The sequence below is a fragment of the Onychostruthus taczanowskii genome, unplaced genomic scaffold (assembly GCF_017590055.1).
Source record: "Onychostruthus taczanowskii isolate IOZ18803 unplaced genomic scaffold, ASM1759005v1 scaffold20, whole genome shotgun sequence".
In the NCBI taxonomy this organism is placed as follows: Eukaryota; Metazoa; Chordata; class Aves; order Passeriformes; family Passeridae; genus Onychostruthus; species Onychostruthus taczanowskii.
Genome location: NW_024499240.1, coordinates 4,523,529 through 4,542,918, shown reverse-complemented (window position 1 = coordinate 4,542,918; position 19,390 = coordinate 4,523,529). Strand labels below are relative to the sequence as shown.

Sequence of the window (19,390 nt, the reverse complement as noted above, 5' to 3'; positions counted from 1 at the left end):
GCATATCAGTTACAGAAAAATATTTCTGAGTATTCAAATATCTTCCCTGTTTAGAAAGAGTTTGCACTTGCCCTACTAAAAGAAAAATCCATGTTAAGTTCTGTCACTCCAGAGACACAAAGTGTGTAGAGTGGGATTTAGGAGCCTGGTGTTGAAATCTTCAAATCAACCTTTACAGCTCAAACCCATGTTTCCAAGTCACAGGGATAGCGGGGGGGGGGGGGGGGGGGGGGGTAGGCCAATTCTCCCTTTTCCTCCACTTCAAAAATGTTGCAATATATTCTCAAACCTAACTCCTATGCCTCAAGCCACACAACTGTCTCACTCTGCTTCCTGAACACACCTTAAGACTCACATAACCCTGTGTGTGCCAGCTGCACACAGAAATGCACTACTTAAGGGCACCAAGATTCATTTCACTATTAAGCCACTCTGCTGTATGCACAGTTTACCACAAGTACACTTATGCCAGCACTTGAAGGGGTCAGTACAGCAGATGGAAAGAGCAACCAGGACAGCAGGACCACCTCACTCAGACACAGTGCTAGCCTCTGCCAGGTCAATGTGGCCATGAATCTGAGGTGCTTGTGTGCAAGGACGAACTTCATCTCATATAATTTGACTTCCTTTAGGGATTTAATAAAACTTTCTCAGTATGCCCAACCATGGGTTCTGGGGAGAGTTTAGAGGTGAAAATGCGACTGCAGCCAGAAAATGTAACTGCAGCCAACCTGTGTGAGACTTCAAGTGCCCTGGGTCTTGTACTCAGGTATACAAGATGCATGACATGAAGTGGAAATATGCATGACATGAAGTGGCCACACAAGGCCAGAGAAGTAGATGAGCTGTTTGAGGGTGAGCAGCAGTGTGAGAGTAAGCAGCAGTGATACTGGGAGGGTTAATGGTCACTAGAGACAGCCCAAGCTGAGCACCTGGGCTATGTCCTCGGCCCACTTGCCTTCCCCTCCCTCACCCCACCTTGAACAGGAATGCTCAGCACTAGTTCATTACTGATTCAAAGGATAGAGATGATTTTACGGTTGCTTAGGCAGATTTGCCCTTTGCAGCACAAACACAGGACTAAAGCGTCTGGGGGATCACAGCCAGCTTCAGGATATGGGGGAGTGTCTTTGCACCACTAAGTGGAAAACTAAAAAGGAAGAGAAACACTACCTCTAGTGTCTCCATGACTCCAAATCCCCACCCACACAGCAGACTAGCTGGACTCAGTAACTCAAGTTGCTGGGTTTTAAGAGCAACAGGCATACTTCTTGCTGCAGAGGGAATATTCTGCCTGCTCTCGATTTCCAGAATCCCACCTTGTTTTACATGTTCTCAATGACACAGGCAAGGCACACTGACTGCAGTTTTTACACACTGAGTTCTACTGAGGCTATCTATACATTGACAAACTTTTAACAATGTACACATATAAAACCATTCCCAAACAGTAAACATATCAGTCCTTTACCATATTCAACTCCATCTGCCTCCTCTGTTCCTGAAAAAAACTGGCAGTCCCTGCAACAGAGCAGCAGTTTCCACAAGAAATTTGACCCCACTAGCTATTCATTTCTGCAAACTCACACTGATCAAACCTAGTGTAGCCAAGGATAAGCACATAAAGTTGCACAGCAACGCTGCAGAAAGATGAGCCAAATTCACAGGGCTGTGGGTTCCTAACTTTGTTAAAGAACTTTCATTTTTTAACGCCACGTTGTCAAGCACTGAGTGCTGCTTAAGTGATAGTGCTCAAATAACAATAACATGAAACAAATGGTTTCATTCTTCAGAATGAACACAGCAATAATTAGTATGTAAATTAAGTTCTCCAACTGACAATGGTAGGTCACTAATCCAGCTCCTTGAACCCAAAAGGAGAGCTGCAGCTAACGAAAATATACCTCAAATTACTGGATTCTATAAGAGGTCTACATCTACCAGGAATCTCAGTGATAGCTGGCTCTGGACAGGTCATCTGTCATGTTCCAAGAAGATTTTCAGTGATTTCCTGGTAAATACACTCTGCCTATTGACTGTGCAGGGAGATAGCACATTTTAACAGGAAGCCTCACTATGCTGTCATGCTCTTTTTTTAATACTGGAAAAGCATATAATTACCAAATAGAAAAATATTTGGTAGTGAGTGATCTCAAAGGAAGCAAGCTTTTTCTATTTTCTTTTTTTCTTTTTAAATAGTAATATTTTTTATACCATCCTCCAATTACAAAGTGACTCCCCAACTTTCCTATTGTTATTAATGCTTACACTAGTCCTAAGATTCCTTCTAATTAGAGTTCATTACACCTTTTATCAGTTTTATTTGCTAAGTAGGTTGGTAGCTAGACTAAGTGTCAGATAGTGGCCAAGAAATATAACATAATAGTCCCTTTTGGGTTTTATGCTTTAAAAATTAATAAATAAAAATATTAAAAGGCACTGGACTGAACTGGCTGAAATTTCATTACACAACTCTTCCAGCCTACAAGATTTCAGTATTTGGCTCCACAGTTACAACTTTGTTTACAGAACAGACTTCTTGGGACTCTGTAACCCCATGTGAGTCCAGGTGCTGGTATGTGGAACAAGACAGAGCCTGCCAGTGATTAAGCCTGAAAGGCAAGATTGAGCTTGAATGAGTCTACCTTGGAGTCAGCCCCAACATGCTCCAAGACCCTGTGAGTGTGGCATACACAGCTCCTGTTTCCATGACTCTGTGCTTCACCCACTACTCCTGGATAGGCTCTCTGAGTAACACAAGGGCAGTAGGAGGGACAGATGGATGGCACATCCAAACTAGATACAGATGAGGAAGAAGATGAAGAGATGCTGCAACACCAACAAAATATCTGTACTTCAGTCAGAGCTGGCAAGTTGTTCAAAAACTGCACTGTGCAAATAATTAGCTTACTAGACCTATGGTTCAGATTATCAGTGGTAGTGTAGAATAAAAGCAAAACTAGGAAAAAATCAGGCATTTCCATACAAGCAGGAAAGGGCAACGTGTTAGCAAATATGTAAAAGGGCAGCTTTGGGTAATGAGGCAATACAGGTATTTCCAAGTTCTTTTCTTGCACAGCCTCAGGAAAGGGGCTAAAGTTCCCACTTTGACCCTACTCCATAAATCAGAACAACCACAAAGACACTGGGGAAGCCATGGTGTTTACAATCTCTATATTGTATCCCAAATTTACAGTCATGCCCCTGAATGGTCAATGATACCCTGAAACGGCCAAGAATCTGGCCTATAAAAATCAACAGGGAAAGCTGTCATGCATGGCAATCCAAGAAACCACTAATGATACTACTATGTAACTCACCCAAATATCAAGGGAAAATGTTTCCTAAAAGTTAAACAGGGGAACATTTGTTAAGAAATACATACATCCAGCATTTCCTGCCCTGCCCCAGAGGACATACTTCTCCCTGACATATGTGTAATTTCAAGTTAACCAAGTCTCTAATCTGCTGTGCACAATTTATCAACTCTGGTGTTTTTTGAGGTGCAATTACTGGGCATTAGCAGCAAGGGTGTCCAAGTTTCATTGCACTTATAACATACTTCAGCATTGCTGGCCCTAAGTTTTGCTAGTCTCATGCTGCTGCTCCTCACTGTCTTCCAAGAGCTTTGCTCTCCAACAGTCCTGGCTTGACAAACAGCCCCTTCGTCTCTGCCTCGTGTCACAGTGGAGCTTAGATTATCAATCCTTTATCTTGTTCTGAGGTGCAACTTCCCTCCTGAAAAAAAAAGCCCCGCTTAAGCAAAAACAATTACACCTTAATCACATCATAAAGGCTGCTTGAGATTGATATACATTTTACAATGTAGATTGTTGCATTCTTGCAACATAAGCCACTTCTCAGAGTCTTCTATGCTGCTGCATCCATATGTGGGATGTTCAGTACAACAGCCTCATTGTAATCACACAACTTTGGCCTTGTGTTGGAAAAAAATGAAGAGAGCTTCCAGAATTGCAGAAAGATCAAAGGTTGAAGCCAGGCATTAATGACCTAATAGGCAGAGGTCTAAAAGTCAGCAAACCCCCTAACCCTTGAGCATAGCTCTTAGTTCACTTGCTGTTGTTTTGAGATTACTGCAGCTTCTTTGTTTCTTCTCAGTTCTCATTCCACATTTTTGTAGCAGATTACAGATACCCTTATTTTTTTAAAGTGCAAAAATTAGGATCCTAGAATTTTATTTCTTCTCACTTGTTCTTTGTAGTTATGCAGTGACCTCATCTGAGGCTTCCAAAATAAAATCTGGAACTGGTGTTACAGACAACAGCTGTGGTTGACAGAAACTACTACCAGCACCTCAGTCAGCCTTGAAAGCAAGCTTATTGATTGCTGAGTACTGCTTATCAGCTTCAACAGTTACTAACTGACTGGCAGTAACAAAATAAATAAAAAATTAATCAACAAAGTCTTAGCATCCAAACAAAGAAACAAATGCCCTCATAAGTCTCCTGTGCAGTTAAACTGAAGTGTTCACAGAACACATAAATATACAAATAGTAAATATACATACCACCACTATCTAAGTGGTAGAGGAAATAGGAAGCTACTATTATTTTCTGCTGCAGAGCTTTCTCTGTAATACCAATGTTAGCATTCCTTGCCTAAGACAAAAGGTGTTAATGCTAACTGATAATAAGAACTGTGGGCTTTTTACATGAAAATGAAGTTATCATGGTCTCTAGTTGCTCTCAGGGTAGCACTAGAGTGTTTGAATGACCGGTAGGTTTTCTTAACACTCCAGACTATTTTGCAAAACACACTCCTGCTTTTCCAGATGAAATAAAGTGGTTTGGAGAAATTACTGCTTTTAAGTTTTTATAGCTGAAGTCATTAATTATTTTCTTGCTGGTTTTAAGTCAAGACACTGTTTTTCCTATGCAGACACATATCACAATCTCTTTGATTCCATTGCAATGACTAAGGTGTATTTGAAGTAAACCTATCATTGAAAGGCAAAAGGGGGAAACTGCTATACACCTATATAATAGAGAAGAAGCTACTTAATTTTAAATAAGAGGCTTCTTTTGAATTAACATATTTGTTAAAACTGTCACCCTCCAATCTTGATCAAGCACATTTCAGAGGTATAAATCCAAGTAATCTGGAAACTGCTCGAACAAACCAAGTAAGAAGGATAAAACTACTTTATTAGCTCTCAAATAGCTAAGTAAAAACAAGTTTAGAATATTTCTACTCATTGTGGCTTGTGCTCAGTCAAAACTGGCAATAGCTAAATAGAGCAAGTATTAGTGGAAGTACTCAGGCTCAACAACTAAAACAATATTACACCAAGGAACACAAGGAAGAAGTTAAAGACGCAGCCATCCACTCACATGCATCATCTCTGATGCCTCAGCCAGTGCTTAGCGCATCATTTATGATAAACAGCGTACAATCTTGATGCACAATGGCGTAGCCTGTTATTTCTCTAAGTATTCTCCTCTCACAAGTTTTACACAATCATGAAGCAGTATTGTGGAAAGCATGCTGGCAGCAATACAAAGATCTCGCTGATGTGAAAGGCAAAGCCTTTGTTATAAGCTGGGTGGTCAGCCTGCCGAGTAATGCTGTTTGCTAATGCTATGCATTGCTAAACACAGTTCCTCTGTGTGTGATCTTCAATGTTAATACATTGTTTGATGGAGCAATATGTAATAATAATAGAATATTTTAATGAAGTAATCTATAAATTTATATGTATGCTCTATCCTAGGAAAGATATGTAATGTGTAATTTCTGCTGAAACATAATTCCCGGTTTATGATATTCAATAGTAGAGATATGAAACAAGTAGAACTGCTAGAACCTATCAAATCAAAACAATTTTCATATCAGGTGGGGTCCAGATCTTTGCTTAGCAACACATTGGTAGACATCATACTAGAGATCTGTGACAGTGCATTGCTCTTGCTTTAATTTTACTGTACCTCAGAAGAGGTCACGGCATTATGAAGCTACTGGAGATCAGCCACAAATCATAGAAGGGTTTGGGTTGGAAGGAATCTCAAAGGCTTAGTTCCAACCACTCTGCCACAGGCAGGGACACACTCCACTAGGTCAGTTTTCTTCACCTCCTTTCACCCACCCCTTAATGTCCCCACAGTGCACAAGTCCCACTGGCTTTGCCACACTTGTCCCCACAGGTCCAGTGCCCTGCCAGGGTGGACACTGGAGCAGTGGGCCCCATTGAGTAGCAGGGATCATAGCAGAGCTATCCTCGGCAACTTTTGGATTGGGAGTTTCCTCACTGGCTCCTGCCCCATCTATGCATTCACCCAGGCCAGAGGCAGCATGACAAGGAGATGAGCCCTAGTAGCTTGGGACACCAGCACCTGTGGCTGCACCCAGCTCACAAATTCCCTACCCTAACACCAGAACTGGTTTAGCACCAAAAAAATGCTTTTTGCTCAAAACGATGTTGCAAATGACACAGAAACAACAACAAAACCTTTCCAAATTCTGTATTCAACATATTGCATAAAAGAAAAAGCTGGAGACCTCTATGCTTTGTAGAGGAGGATTTTCTAAAGTCTTGTTCTCACAGATGTGACACCAGAACTTTGGAAACATCCCAAGAAATTAAGTTTTTCAAGCTCAAGTGAAGTACTAATTCAGGAAAAAAGCCATGAGAGGGAGGTATTTAAGGCAACATTTATGAATCTACAGTGCAGCCAACTGGGCACATTTAGAAAACACCAATCTATTAACCACCTTGTTACAACAGTAACAAGTTTGTTCAAGAGATAATGCCATGCTCCAGTGAAACACACCAGACACATTTGGTAATTGCATGGTTTTGAAATTTCAATTTCATGCAAAAGGAAGTTCAGGCATTGTTTTTCTCCTTCAGGCAATAGTGGAAATTCCTGATGCAAGTAGGGAATTGCCCAGGGATACTTCTTTTAATGAACACAGTGTGTATATTAAGTCCAAATACGACCTTCAGAAAACCTCCTGAAGGAACTGCATTAAGTGTACAAGATGGTTGCTATTCCCTCTGCAGGTTCTGTAGAAGATTGGCACAGATTTCCTGATATTACCCTTAAGTACAGCTTAAAGGTACTTGAAAAAATTGTTAAAACTATTTTTCACATTTTTCATGAAGACTGTTTTGGTTTATACTGACTCAAATTTCAATTATCCGTTTTCAATAATGCATACTGGAAGGGAGTAAGGATGCAAGAGGATAACCACAGTTATTGTAAAAGAGAGTTTTCTGCCAGCTTTCATAAGTATATAGGCATGTTTTTCACCTTCAGATACATCACCGTGGAAAAAGACCAGGTTTCCTGAATCTCCTGTTAAAATTGCCAATGCAAGCCCCACATTTGTGTATGTGGATGAACTGTGTATTGTTATATACACTGTGCAATTAAGTAACACATATGTTGCACATTTGTTCTTCACTGTGGTTTTAAATACAACTGCATCCTTGACAACTTCCGTGATAATGTGGCCCACACTTACAGTGCAAACAAAAACAAAACAAAACAAAAGAAAAAACAAACCACCATATCCCCACCAAAAAAATTGTATAAGAAAAAAATCCTGTTGCTGTGCTCATTCTAAGATTAACTAAAATTCAAGAGATTATGCATGACTGACTTCCTGGTTTAACAATAGGCATTAGACTTGTGTCCAAAACACCATGTTTACTCCATCAGGTGAGCTGCTGTCAAAAGAAAAAAAAAAAAGCATGAGAAGCAACAGGAGAACAGCTAGCTGTCAGACATATCACCTGAAAAAATAAAGGTCCAATTTATTTACCTACCTACAATACACTTAAACAACTGCTGGGGAGCATATGAAACAGGCAAGGCAAAAAGGGCAGAAGCTGGCACAGCAGCCTTACTTACCTTTGCTGTCAGTTCACTAAATCATCAATGACAATGTATTTGTTGCAGCTTGGTATTTCTTTGAAGAACTGCTAGTTACAATGCAAAGTTATTATTAAATATCTGCAGAACTCTAAGAACCTTAACTAACTAACTAACTAGGTCACGTAAACCAGAGATCAACAAAAACACGTTTTCTTTTAAAAGAGAGATACTCCCACAAACTCTTTACTTATCTCTATCCAGTTCTCCCCAGAACAGTGAGGACACTTTTGGAATCCAAAAGTATTCAATGTCTTCTTCACACATAACAAAACAGTTTAATAATAGTAAAGTAAGCTCTGGTTCAGCTTAACAGCAGCTCTCTGCACTTTAAAACACATTGGTCCCCCACCTCGTTTGAGAAACGACACTGTTCTCTCCTTCTCATTCCCCTCCCCAGCCTCCCAAGCATTGGTATAATAAAAGAATTTAACATGTACAGGTATGTTAGGTAAGGACCAACTGGCAGCCACAACTAGCTAACAGTTAGAGGAATGCTTCCTGTCATACCTATTTTACCATCCCAGAGTTTGCCAGGAGAGGTCTGGTTTCATTGATGGATTAATGAAAGACAGCATTTCCTTCTCAGACCCCCTAGGGGGCTGGAGTCTGCCTGCCAACACAGCTGTATTGTCACAAATCTAGTGGAAACGTGCCATCTCCTGGGAGAAAAATTTTTGTCCTGACAACATGGCTATGAACATACCTTCCTATCTGTCTCTGCTCCTGGGTTTTTATCAAGACTGGACCAGCTAACCTGAAGGCAAATCACCTGGACATGTGAGGACACACACATTTCCTCAGGTCAGAGACAGCAATATGCTAATCCCCATTACCACAGCAAGCTGAGAGCTGCTATACTCCAACCACTGCACCTTTGCAAACAAAGACACACACAAAGCTGAAACACAAAGCTGAAAGAGTCATGCCATCGTGGCCATACTGTACATAGAGGGCTTGAGATGACATTTCTTATTGCTGCCTACTCCTAACCATTTACAGGGACAAATGAGTAGAATGAGATGGGGAACATAACCTGAATCCACCTAGGGAAGTATTCCACCTCCTGCCTCATTCCTGCCAGGGAATGAGAAAATGAGAAAATTCAACCTCTGGGCAGCTAGCTCTCTCTGAAAAGTTGCACTAATTTCCCCCTTCCAGGAAGGTATGTGTATGCAGGACACAAAAAAAAAAAAAAGACAGCAACCAAGGGGACACAAAGAGTGTTATGAAGCAAGCATGCAATCCTTATACTGTATAATTTATGTCTAAAGGGCAATTATTCCTCCAATATGTGCTGTCTCACATTGTCCAAGAGCAACTGCTCACAGTTCTTCAATCAGAGCATAAAAAAATCCCGTTTGTAAGGTAGCCTTTTCCTTTGCTGCAGCGCACTTGGTAATGCAGCTCATTCTTCCAAGCACACAGATCTATACAAGATTCTTGACTGTTAGCACTGCAGGCTCCTTAGAAACCTGACCACTCAAAGCTTAAACAGCCCAGTCACCCATGCATCAATTCCCAGCTCACAGGTACCTTGCACACACTGTATTGCAACTGCAGCCTTTTGGTTCCAAAAGCACTGTGAAAGTTTTATCTACTTGGTAACCAGCTTTCATCACTGCAATGCTTCGCATCAATCAATGAAAGAGTTGAATAACTAGATCCAAGTCAGGATTTGCAGTCTCTGGACACTATGAGTCCCATTGTTTTGAACAGGGCTAACAACATAGCTACATATAGCTAATATGTAGCTATAAAGAATTCCTCAGGAAAGCATCAGCTTACACGTAACAGCACAGTCTTAGTAAAAGATGAAGTCCAAGCCCTAACACAGAGTTCCTTACGCTTTGTACTTTTTAGAGAATTATAGAATGGTTTGGGTTGGAAGTGACCTTAAAGATGATCTAGTCCTAACACTCCTGCTGTGGACAGGGACTTTCCACTAGGCCAGGTTGGACAAGACTTAGCAGGCTGTGCTAAGTCCTGTTCAACCTGGCCTTGAACACTTGCAGGAGTGGGGCACATATCCTTGTGCAGGATCAGCTGCAGTCTGATTCATCACATACTGTACATTCAGAGTTTTGGGACACATATACTATTCAGAAGCCAGGATGTAAGTTTTACTGCTGTAGCTATTCTCTGCACCAGCTTCCCTCTTGGATGCATTTACTGTGCAGAACACCTCCCTTCTGCTTAAATTAAACCATATCTAAAGTAATCTATCCTAAGAGCCCACAAACACTACTTCTACTTTCATCCCTTAATTTGATGCCACCAATGTTGTTCAGACAAGTTCTTAGATAAGTATGCCACTTTACTTTCTTGGTCAACACTCAAACCTCCTGTAGCAGGCTTTTAAAAGTGAACAGAAAACTATCTTTCTGAATAAATTCTCATTCTAATTTCAGCAACCAAACTGCACTCACATGTAATGAATAACTGTTTAGAAAAACAGTCCACACCCAATCTTTGGAAGTTAAAAGAGAACTCAGACCTAAGCAAGCAAACCAAGAAAAGCAATTCCTTTTTTCCTGTTCTCCTTCCATCAGACTGGATGTTAATTGGTTGCCCTGACAAATAAGCATTGGAAATATAAAAACAAACGCTAAAACCTACAACATAGAAAATAGCATATTTAAGACGAGTCTCGAGCTTTGTACTACAGAATAAATGGCCTGTCAGGATGCATCAGCATGGAACAGTGGGGACACCCTGCGGCCACTTACATTCTCTACACGTTAATGTTCACATTATTCTTAATCCGTTTTTCAACGACTTTTGCAAATTACATGCAAAGACACATAACGACTGAGTCACGAGAGGACCTGAAGGCAATAGATTTGTCTTAGTTAACTTCCCACCTACCACTTTATCTCTGCAGTTGCCCTGCTCTCTCAATTTTCAAGATCTTTTCTTCTTAGATATTTTCTTAGCTTCTAAGCTGGAAAAAAAAATTTAAGCAGCTTGAGCTCCCTAGGTGACAACACTAACCCCTGACAGACATGCATACAGGTAAAAAGCAACATTCTAATTTAATTTATTTAGATTTACAGCAGTGTTCATAAACGGCATGTACTTCTCAGATCTAGGCATTCTGCCAACAGGAAAAATACTGTGAGATGAAATACACGTGCAAATCACCTGCCAATATTGCAAGTGAAGCAACCACAAGAAAACAAAAGGCCAGTAACTCTTGTGAACCTGAACACAGTTCCTTTCACCCCTTTCCTTCCAAGGAGGAGCAGCTTCAAGATAGATGTGTATGCAGATTATGAGACTGAGCACTCCTCACAGACAATTCACTGCCCAAAACTCTGGCTGTTTCCATATTTACACAACGGACTTCAGCTACACAGCCTGAAGAAAAGGTCCCCCAGCCAGTTCATGAGACAGCTGTGGCTTCACCAGTCAAGGTCATAGCAACACACTCACTTCTGATCACGTTTACTTCACCACTTTAAAAATTAAAAAAAAAAAAAAAAAGTGCAAATTAACCTCAAAGCCAATTAATTTTTAAGTTTTGTATGTGCATATTTTTTCACTACTGGAAAGAAGATTTTCTTTTAAATTTTCTTTAAATTTCCAAGTTTGAGCAATTAATCATTTCTGCTTAAGATGCCTACAAAGGCATCTGGCCAAATCCCAGAGCATATTATTCCCATGAAGAGGCTCTGCAGTTTGCATGGTTCACAATGTGAGTCAATTTAGTGCAGCATTCCAAATGGGAATGTAGCAATCTAGGACTTGTCCCAAGTACTTTGCAGCTGTATAATCCATTTACAAGATTTGTTCTTGTACATATCTTCTTTAATGCAAAACACACATCTCATCCTTCCAAGCAAGACATTCATGTTTTCCTTCAGGAACAGACTATTATTTGCCAGTCATAGGAGGTGTCAGCTCAAACAAGATCCTGCAGAAGAAAGCACACTCCACACTTCAGACAGTTCATTGGCACTACTAATCAAAATTCATCCAGTACACTGAGGTGATTTAGCATTTCTGAGCTCCAAACACCATTGTCCACTAAATTGAACCCTTCAAATAATCACATTTAAGCTAACACCAAAGCTGTCTAGGTTATTCTCAGTGTGGGAGTTTGCTTAAACTGTGTTTAGACTGCACAGGTAAAGGTTGTACATACGTTACAGTCAAGGAAAAATAAAATGTTCTCTACTACCTGTGCAAAACAAGAGCTCAAAATGATACAACTGATCAACTCAGTTTAAATCTGCTCCCACAAAATACGCCTCTCAGCTTCTCTCACACTTGCCATCTACAGCAATATTAGAAATTATCTAATGATTCATCTTGAAAGCATTTTTCATGCATGCTCTTACTAAAGACTTTTGTTTCATCTAAATATTCACACACAAAACCCTTTCAACAAAGATTTTCCTATTGGCTGAACCTGAGTGTGCTCAAATCCACTATAAAGTGGGCTGACAAGCACTTGCCCTGTACCACTTGCCTAGCCTCTGGCCAGTTAATATTCCCACAGAACACTAGTGAAACTTAGTTTCTAGCTATTCTACCAATCTCATTCTATTAAGTGAAAAAAAAAACACTTGACAAAACCACCATGAAAAAGCACATAGTTTTTGGGTTTTGTCAGTAGTATTACTTACAATACATCTGGTAAAGAAAGAAAAAACGGAAAGCCCCAGAGATGATCGGAACCTGTCCAAGGGCCCTACTGCAGAACACGGTGGAATGTCAGTCTTAAAGGAGGCAAGAGGGACTGTCTGGGCCTGCTCTGCTTTATTCCCAAAACCCACAAGGACTGCCGCTCTTCTGCCTTCACATTCTGCACACAGACCTTCCTTCCCACACCAAGCATCTGCAGCAATTATTAGAACCAAGAATGTGCTGATATTAGACATTCACCCCAATGCATCAGGCTGTGCACTTCCTCAACATTGTACAAGGAAACAACTGAGAAACACCTGTGCTAAATAACACCAGACTAATCCACTATTAAAAGTCACAGTTTGTGCTCCAGTCTGCTAAGGTTTCTGCTGAAGAAAGGTGCTGAGCTGCCAGTGAATCATCACCGAGAAAGATAATCTGAGACCAAGACAGCTTAATAAACAACTCTGAAAGGATTTTACAGAACCCATGTCTCATGTCACACTTGCATAAGCTGTTTACAACAAGGGGCTAAGAAAGGAATCCTCAGGGAGCCACACAAGGGGGCACATTCTTCTCAGAAGAGTTGTGTGATTTTTGGAACGAAGTAATCTGATGTACAGATGAATGAGACAATAAACAGTTTTTAGAGAGGAAAATGATAATGCTGGATTGTGAAACTAAGCACAGCAGGTAGCAAGCTTACAGAAGGGTGTTGAAGAGATTCGTACAATTCCCAAAAGCTGATACACTTAATCCCTGAGAAAAGCAAGACTGAAGTGTTACCATCACTCTCGAGTGTGATACCAGATTTCATAGGTGCAGTGCAAGCATAAACCCTCCTCGTGGCTTCATCTGGCACATGATTTATATTACTCATCAATTATTAAGGCAAATACTCAGGACTACACCATGCATTAAATCACTATAAATCCACTGAAAAGCATTTTCCTTAGCCATGGAAAGAAATCCATACTTGTTAACATGCCACTGCAGTAGAGACTACTGTCCAACTACTTCTGTGCAATATTATCAGAAATAATAGGCCTGTCTCAGGATTCACCACATTTCTGCTGAAGTGAAATGGTTTGGCCAAATGTGGATCCTAATGGGTAAAACAGAATTTAAAAATACAGCAGATTAAAAATTAACCTCATTCTTAATGTTAAGTGCTGTTCTCTTCAGGTGAAACTTGAGATAAAACACTGTGTAACAACTTGTTGCATTGATCCTTATGTTAAATCTATACCACATATATAGAGCCAGAATACCAGCCCTAAAGTGTTTTCACATTTTTCTCAGATGAAGCCTATTTCAGGAAGAGAATCATAGGAATAATAGTTAATAAAAAAAATTAAATAAAATATACCAGCCTAGAGTTACCATAGTAATTTCTATTAATCATATACAACTGCCTTTTTAAAAAAATAATAAAAAAATAATACAAGCTGATCAGTTGGAGATGATGATTTTGAAGACTGATGGTCCTCTCTTGTGTTTATGCACACTGTGTTTACCATACTTCATAAACTAAATATGTCCACAGTCAGCATGAGGATGCTTCTAAAACAAACAAGTCAACAACAACAAAGCCAGCTCAATTGTTTTGTTGCCTCTAGCAGTGAGTGCTGTATTTTCATATAAACTTCATGACCAAAACTTTTCACCACTGAACTGCTCTGCAGCAAGAAGGCAAGCATCCTTCTCCCACGTGCAACTGAATGACCAGTGTGTGTAAGATGTATATTTTGTATCATGCAAACTCACGGGATATAAACAATAACACATGATCTATTACACCAAAACCAAGCAGCATTGCCGAGTATTAACAGCAGGTACACAAAACACTCCTACTCTCCTCCGATTTTTCCCTCACTCCCCAGTCTCTCTGTGTCTCTTCTAATTACCCAGCCATGTAGCATTCACAATCCTCAAAGCAAGGACAAAAAAAGACAGAATTCAAATTATTAGCTCTACATGAGAACATGAAAACACATAAACACTGGGCCAGCCTAATGCCATTATTTTTTTTAACTCCTGATAATACTATGACTGATTCAGAGAAGTGTGCTGTAAAACATTCATGGCAGTCAAGTTTTCTCTCACCTAAAACAAGCCTTTCTCCTTCCTTCCTGCTGCCTGATGTCATCTCTCCCTTAATCATGCTTTTATTTATACAAGTTGGTGTTTAAAACAACCATGTCACAAGAGAAGTTCAAGTAAGTTAGAAATAACAAAATCAGATCTACAAGATCAGCCGTGTGAATAAATGCAAAGTAAATAAAGGCAAAATAAATGGCAGCAAGTCTGTGCCTCCACATAGCAAAGCAAACTGCAGAAGCAAAGCTGTAAGACTTTGGAGCAGCTATCATTTGACAATTCACTTAAACTTGTGAGCCCTCCAACAACTTATGAGGAACAACAAGCACAAGAAAGACTGTTCATATAAGCTGAGGCAAACAAAACAAAATCACGCCCTTTATTTTTTGTACAGATCACCATGTACGTGCTATATAGTACTATTTAATTTCATTAAAAAATAAAAATTGCCACATAGCAAGACAAATTCCCAAGTAAGTCCTTTGCTTTATTAAGCCCTCAGTATGAGATGAAGTGTCCTTTCACCTCTGTATTTTTTAAACTATCTCACACACTTCAAAACCTGACTAATGAAGGGTAGCCAATTGCTCTGCTTCTTGCTGATAGCCACCAAAAGCTGTCTGCCCCCTCTCGTGCCAACCAGCGGCTTTTTCAGACTGCCGGCCTTCAGCCAAAGATGGACAGAAACAGCCCTACAAAGATGTCTTGGGATCACACTACCGATTGCAGAAACCGGTTTTCTTTTGCATTAAGCACCAGCTATACCTGGGAGAGTCAGCAGCACGAGAGCGGGCACCGAGCTCTCTCCGTGACCGCCGCTGCTCCGGCCCCTCCGGGCCCCGCTGGCCAGCGGGGCCGGCCGCCAGGTTCCGGAGTTATCACGCCGGGTTCTGGGCACGTCGGTTCCCGCGGAGGCCGCGCCCGGGCTCACCGCCGCCTCAGCCGAGCGCCCCATCTCCCGCAGCCCCACTCACGGGCCCACCTGCCGCTGGCAGACGACCAGGGCCAGCCCCGCGCACCTGCGCTCGCCGCAGCGCCGCCACCCCGCAGGCACAGACTCCAGAATCGGGCTCCAGCCACAGTCCTCCTCAAAGCGGCCGAGACCGGGGCGAGGCCGGCCCGGGGCGGGAGCGGGATGCCCGGGGCACGCGCGGGCTCGTGAGGCAGGGCGAGCTCAGGGCGCGCGGGGATAGCCAGGTACGCCGCGTACCCCGCCCGTGCAAACAACACGACGGCCGACGGCCGCTATTTTTTTTTTTCTTTTTTGTTACCTTTTAACCAGCTTTTGGTGGTAACATTTGCAGCCTCCCTCGCAACAGGGCCGCCTCCCTCCCTGTCCGCGCTGAGCACACGTGAGACTCCCGCAAGGACGCGGCCGCACCGCGCCGGGCAGCCCCGGCAGCGCGGGGTGCTTCTCCCAGCGAAAGGAACGCGCTCCCTGGCAGGCGGCCCGGCTCCGCGGCGGGACAGTCGAGCGAGGAAAATAACATACAAGAGCAAAAATCAGTTCCGAAGCGCCACTCAGCGCACCTGAGACACCATTCCGGCTGCTGCCCCGCGGCGCTGCCCCCGGCAGAGGGCGGCCAAGGGTAACGCCGCCGTGCCCGACTGACAGCCGGCCCCGACGGCCTCGGTGCCACCGCCAGCGGAGACAGGCGGCTGCTCGCGGGTGCCGGGCACCGCCGGCCCCGCCGTCGTGCCTGGGCTGCGACAGGCGCCGCTGGGGGCTGCCGCGTGGAAGGACGTCAGCAGCTGCCGTACAAAATACGCGTGCTAGGCGAAATGTCGCCCCACCGCGTGTAATGTTACGGAGATTTCACTGGCAAGCTCTGACACTCTCGCACAGAGAGCGGGTTACTGACCTCCCGCGATGTGCGCGCTCTCCCGGGGCCACAATAAATGAGAGGGACCCCAAACGCGGCCGCCCATCTCCACCCGCAGTCAGGCGCGCCCGCGTGGGGATGCCGCTTAGGGGGAGACCGATGCGCGGATCTTTGCCCGGGGTTGCCGGCCAGGCGGGGGCACACACCAGAGACGCAGCACGGCAGAAGCGGCCGGGTGAGCCGCGGCCCCGAGCCCTCGCTGGCGCGGATCGGACTGGCCCCTCCAACCAAAGGCGCAGCAGCCTGAGCCATACGACGGGGAAGGTCCCGGTCCCCGGCGACCCCGCGGCCGCTCGTCCCCACGCCCGGCGCCGCTCCCGTCCCGCACTCCGCGGGGCGCCGGCGCGGGCGGGCTCCACATTGGCTGTTGCTAGGTGACGTACGCCGCGCCACGTGACCGGTGTTAAATGCCGTCCCGGCGGCGCGCGGCGCGCAGAGTCCGTCCCGCTGGCGGCGGCGGGAGTGCGGCTGCACCGCCCCGGCGGAGCGCGGCGAGCATGGTGGCGCGGCTCTGACCGCCTGTCCCCGGTGGGGACGGCCGCGGGGCGGCGACCCGTGCCCCGGCAGGCGGGGGCGCGGGATGACGGGGGTGCTGGAGAGTCTGATGCCGGACATGCACACCAGCCAGATCTCCGCCGGCAGCTACCACCAGCACGGCGGCCTGCACAAGCCGCAGGAGTCCCCCACGCTGCCCGTCTCCACGGCCACCGACAGCAGCTACTACACCAACCAGCAGCACGGGGCAGCGGGCGGGCCGCCCTACGGCCCCGTGAGCTCCTACCCCTACGCGGGCGGCGGCACCGCCCCCTACTCTGCCAAGGCCGCCTACGACGTGGGTTACGGGGGCGCCTACGGCTCCTACGGGCCCTACGGCAGCAGGGCCTCCCCAGCCAACAATGACTCTGGTACGTCCGAGCCCCGCGAGGGGGACGGCTCGGTGAGCCTGGCGAGGAGGCGATCGGGGCTCTGGACACGGGGTGGGCCGGGAGAGCGCTCGTTCCCGGTGGGTCGCCCCGACGGGGAGGGCGGTGATGCCGAGCTGCGAGCAGGGCCCGAGGTGGCGGGAGCGCCTCGCCTCACTGGGGTTGCCGTTTCTGCCGCAGCAGAGAAGGAAGACTGCGAGCCGGAGATCAGGATCGTGAACGGGAAACCGAAGAAAGTGCGGAAGCCCCGGACCATCTACTCCAGCTTCCAGCTGGCGGCTCTGCAGCGGCGCTTCCAGAAAACCCAGTACCTCGCCTTGCCCGAGAGAGCGGAGCTGGCGGCCTCCCTCGGCCTCACCCAGACGCAGGTAAGGCTTCCGCCGCGGGGCCCCGGGCACGTCCCGCCCCGCCGGGGCCTGTCGCCCTCCGCGGAGTCGGGTGCAGCGTGGGAGGAAGGCCGGCCCATGGCGCCTCGACGGCCCGGGGTGGGAGTGCAGGCGGAGCGGCAGCGCCGCTGAGGCAGCGCCGGGGGCGCTCGGGGCTGCAAAAGCTGCGCGTCCCTGCCCCGTCGCGGGCGGTCTGGGCGCCGAGAAGGCGCCGCAGAGGCAGCGGCCGCCTGACGCCCCTTTCCCCGCAGGTAAAGATCTGGTTTCAGAACCGCCGCTCCAAGTTCAAGAAGATGTGGAAAAGCGGAGAGATCCCAGCGGAGCCGCCTCCCCGCCGCAGTTCTTCACCACCGTCTCCCTCCTCGCCCCCCGCCTGGGACTTCGCTCCGCACACACGTACCGCGGGCGGCGCCGGCACCGCAAGCCCCAGCCCCGCCGCCGCCTTCCTCGGTAGTTACTCGTGGTACCCGCCGGCCCCCGGCGGCCCGGCGCCCCTGCCGGCGGCCGCTCCCCTCCCGCAGCCGACGCAGCCCCCGCATCACCACGGCAGCGGCAATATCTTCTAGGCGCTGCAGCAGAGACTTGAGCCCGCGGGCCGCACCGGCAGCCGCGGGGCACCGACGTGCAGCACTGGTGTTTTGCTGAAGCCTGGCTCCGGCCTCGGCCATCCCGGCGGAGAGGAACTGCTCCGCGCCCCGTGCCGCCCCGTTGCCGCCGGCGGCGGGGCCCGTGTGCATTCGGCCCCGTGGAGTTCTCCCTCCCTCCCGCCGTGAAAACAACCACGCTGCGAAACAAGTACTCACCTCCCTCCCTCCTCTCCGTCTATCTTCCTCCTCTTCCCCGGCGTTTTCATCAAACCATCGGTGCAGAACTCTGGTTAACTTTTTATTTTTTTAAAGTTGACAGGTGCCTTTGCGGATAACCTCACTTTGATGTTGGGGATTAAAAAATAAAACGATTAAAAAAAAAAGATAAATAATTTTTATATGTAGATTTAAAACAGAAGCCTCCCGTGTTTAAGGTATCCGTTTTAGCCGTGAACGAAGCCGTCCGGCGGGGGCGGGGGCCGGTCGCAGGCGGCGGTGCCGGCACGGCTCCCGCCCGTGCGCTGCCTCCGGGCTGGTTCGTGCCCCGACGGGGCTTCCCCGCGTTCGGCGCCAGCCGCAGCGAGCCCTCCTCTCCACCCCTCCCCGCTCTTTCCCCGCCGGCAACCCAGCCACTGACATGCCCCTGATCTGTTTGATGTCTAGCGTCGTGAAAAAAAAAAAAAAAACCACTGTATTTTTGGTTATTTATTATGGAAAACTTATACACTCGTTAATGTTTCTTTTACAATAAGCAGAGAGTATTTAAATAAATTATTGTTTCCATGGTGCCCACGCTGAGTTTTTGGGTGATGGGGAAATTTGAGGGTGTCGATTCGGACCCGGGCGTTCGCTGGGAGGAAGAGACGCGTCCCCTCCACCCCCTCCCCGTTGTAACAGTTGCCGCAAGCCTGCAACTTCCCTCCTCCTTCCCCTCTTTCCCGTCTACAATAAAATCTCGCCCCTGACAGTCTTCTTGGCGAGGCC

The 19,390-nt window shown here is 46.0% G+C and overlaps 1 protein-coding gene across 1 annotated transcript; it reads left to right on the top strand.

The window, feature by feature from the left end:
• Nucleotides 1–17,042: 17,042 nt before the first annotated feature.
• DLX2 (distal-less homeobox 2) lies at nucleotides 17,043–18,616 on the top strand. The gene is made up of 3 exons (XM_041403482.1): nucleotides 17,043–17,415; nucleotides 17,614–17,801; nucleotides 18,071–18,616. Exons 1-3 carry the CDS (start codon nucleotides 17,091–17,093, stop codon nucleotides 18,383–18,385), a joined length of 828 nt encoding a protein of 275 aa, XP_041259416.1. The 5' UTR covers nucleotides 17,043–17,090; the 3' UTR covers nucleotides 18,386–18,616.
• The last annotated feature ends 774 nt before the right edge of the window (nucleotides 18,617–19,390 follow it).